This window comes from Sphaeroforma arctica (genome assembly GCF_001186125.1).
Source record: "Sphaeroforma arctica JP610 unplaced genomic scaffold supercont1.1569, whole genome shotgun sequence".
In the NCBI taxonomy this organism is placed as follows: Eukaryota; class Ichthyosporea; order Ichthyophonida; genus Sphaeroforma; species Sphaeroforma arctica.
The window spans coordinates 4475-7500 of record NW_014038989.1 but is presented as its reverse complement, the minus strand read 5'-3'; the positions used below and the strand labels follow the sequence as shown (position 1 = coordinate 7500).

General features: G+C 39.5%; 1 protein-coding gene across 1 annotated transcript; it reads left to right on the top strand.

The window, feature by feature from the left end:
* Positions 1–2233: 2233 nt before the first annotated feature.
* SARC_11201 (hypothetical protein) lies at positions 2234–2425 on the top strand (the record flags this gene model as incomplete). Its single annotated transcript, XM_014294719.1, has 1 exon — positions 2234–2425. A coding segment is annotated over one exon (192 nt), but the record flags the coding sequence as incomplete, so codon positions are not given.
* Positions 2426–3026: the final 601 nt, after the last annotated feature.

Here is a 3026-nt window from a genome sequence, read left to right as displayed (position 1 = left end):
AGGTCTGTAGAATTACATCCCTTCTGCTGAGGACCGTTCCCCAGAAAGACTTGCGGTCTACTCGCGTGGGATGTGATTATGTTCTGATGCCCGGAAGGGCTGGTCTTTCCTTGAACACACATAACTGTGAATACGCACATGATTTATAGGCGTCTGGAAGGGATAGGCACACAAATCTGGCAGTGGGGCACATACACGTATAGAAGTAACAAGACATTCACATATGGAAGTAACAGCTACACACATCTGGAAGTAGTACACATATATACACCTGCCTATATACATATGATCCATAGACGTCTGGAAGGGATAGGCACACCCATATGGCAGTGGGACACATACACGTATAGAAGTAACAGACATTCACATATGGAAGCAACAGATACAAACATGTAGAAGTATTACACATACATATACCTGCCTATATACATAGGATCCATAAACGTCTGGAAGGGATAAGCATACACATGTGGAAGTATTACACATACACGTATAGAAGTGACAGACATTCACATATGGAAGTAACTGATGCACACATGTGGAAGTATTACACAAACATATACCTGCCTATATACATATGATCCAGACGTCTGGAAGTGATATGCATCCCATTCGTATGCGTGATCGTGCACAGTTATAAAGACTAACCATCTTTCTGTTCTTCCTGTGCTATGTAGCCGCCAATGCTGTGCTTGGAGGACTGTGGGGTATTCTATGGGCCCTATTCTGGGGTTTCGGATGCAGTACTCAGGTCAAGGTATGCTGTTATGTGAATATATATATATATATATATATATATCTGTATCTGTGTCTGTGTGTCTGTGTGTGTGTGTATAACTTTCTGGCCATACGCGTTAACCAATCAGCAACTGAAGAACATACAAACCTAATTGCCTGGCCTACATGTATATGGCTTACTTTATACATTACTAGTATTAACTGAGATCGTATCAACATGTAGCTCAAAACTGTTCACCCAAAGAAACCCCGTTTAGATGAATGCGAAATCGTCTACGTAAATGTAAAACCATTAATACAAAATCATGTACATAAGTGCAACTTGGGGTATTAAGGCTAGATGTGTCTGTGTCTGTGTCTGTGTGTGTCTGTGCTTATCATATATTCATAACCGTCGCACTTACTTCTCCCCATATAAACGTTCTTGTCCTAGTATTATCTGTGCTTGATTCCGTATTCCTATACATCTCACTTTAACACCTCCTTACGTCTCATACTTCAGGTGGCAAATTACATGGGTGCAGGTCGACCCAAGGTATGTCACACAACTGCACAACTGCGTTTTCTCCGGTGACTATATTGCGCACACATACGCACAGAGGTCACTGTCTTCTGTGTATGTGAGCGTGTGTGTTTTCCTGTCTGTGTGTGGTGTGTGTGTTGTGTGTGTGTTATGTATGAGTTATGTTTGTGTCATGTGTATCCTATGTGTATGTACTATATCTGTTCAATGGATATTTTCCTGACTATGTGTGCGTGGTGTGTGAGTTATGTGTTTTTAATGTGTGTTATATATCTGTTTTGCGGATACATATCTGTTGTGTGTGTGTAATGTGTGTTATGTATGAGTTATGTGTTTTTAATGTGTGTGATATATAGTGTGATGTGTGTGTTTTGTGTGCGTTGTATATCTGTATGTGTATGTTATGAGTGTGTGGTTCTATTATACTTTCAGTCTTCTTTGCACACTCAGTCGGTTTCTTTGTACAATGTCACGGTGTTGTTATTCTTTCAGTATCCTGTACACATAAGTGGGTTGTTCTCATGTCACACACTAAATTAGTGTCTGGCTGAAGGTGCTGTATTACACTGTTGTCATATACACAGCCGTGCAAGCTTATATATATATATATATGCGTGTGTGTGTGTGTGTGTGTGTGTGTGTGTNTACTTATATATATATATATATATATATATGTGTATGTATAGTATAGTATATATATATATATATATATATATATATATATATATTTATATATATATATATATATAATTCACACGCACGTGCATGTATGCCTATGCATCTCCTCACCAGGTTAAGCATACCCACGATCAGTCCACCTATACATATACGTATATATACATACTTATATACATATACATATATATACATACTTATACATATACATACACATTCACTACATATACATACATACACATATATACATATACATATATACATATACATATACACATATATATCCCTACCCCACAGGCGGCCAAGAAGATGGCGATGATTGGAGGGTTGTGCTCTTGTGTGGTAGTAGGTTGTCTGTTGCTGGTCATTCTGATACTGAAACGGCGCGTGTTTAACATCTACACCAATGACGAGCACATCATCGATCTGTGCATGGGCGTACTGTGGATGTACGCAGGCGCCCTTGTCATCACGTTCACAGGCAAGTAGGACCGCATATACCTGTGTGGTATACGTATATATGTTAGACGTTAGTTGTGCTTGAGTGCGTGTGTACATAAATCTTATATACCTATACACGTATATATGCTGGTTGTGTATCTATATGTACATATGTGCGACATACACAACTACGCCAATGATGAGCACATCATCGATCTGTGCATGGACGTACTGTGGATGTACGCGGACGCCTTTGTCATCACGTTCACAGGCGAGTAGGATTACATATACCTGGGTTGTATACGTATATATGTTAGACGTTAATTGGGCTGTGTGAGTACCTACTTGTATCCTATACTTGCTGATGATGCATGTGTACGTATTGTTCATCAGACGTTAATTGGGCTGAGTGCGTACGTACCTGTGTCATATACTTGTCGACATACACATCAACACTACCTACATCTACAGTATCAATCTATGCAAGGGTGTGTGCTGTGTGTATGTTAACTGGTACTCCTATGATCGCATTCACAGTCAAGTAGTGTTTAAATGGAACCGTCCAGCTGAGTATGCCTCTGAGTATGTACACACACATGTGTGTACATTGCATCTATGCACACACACATGTGTGTATACTACATCTATA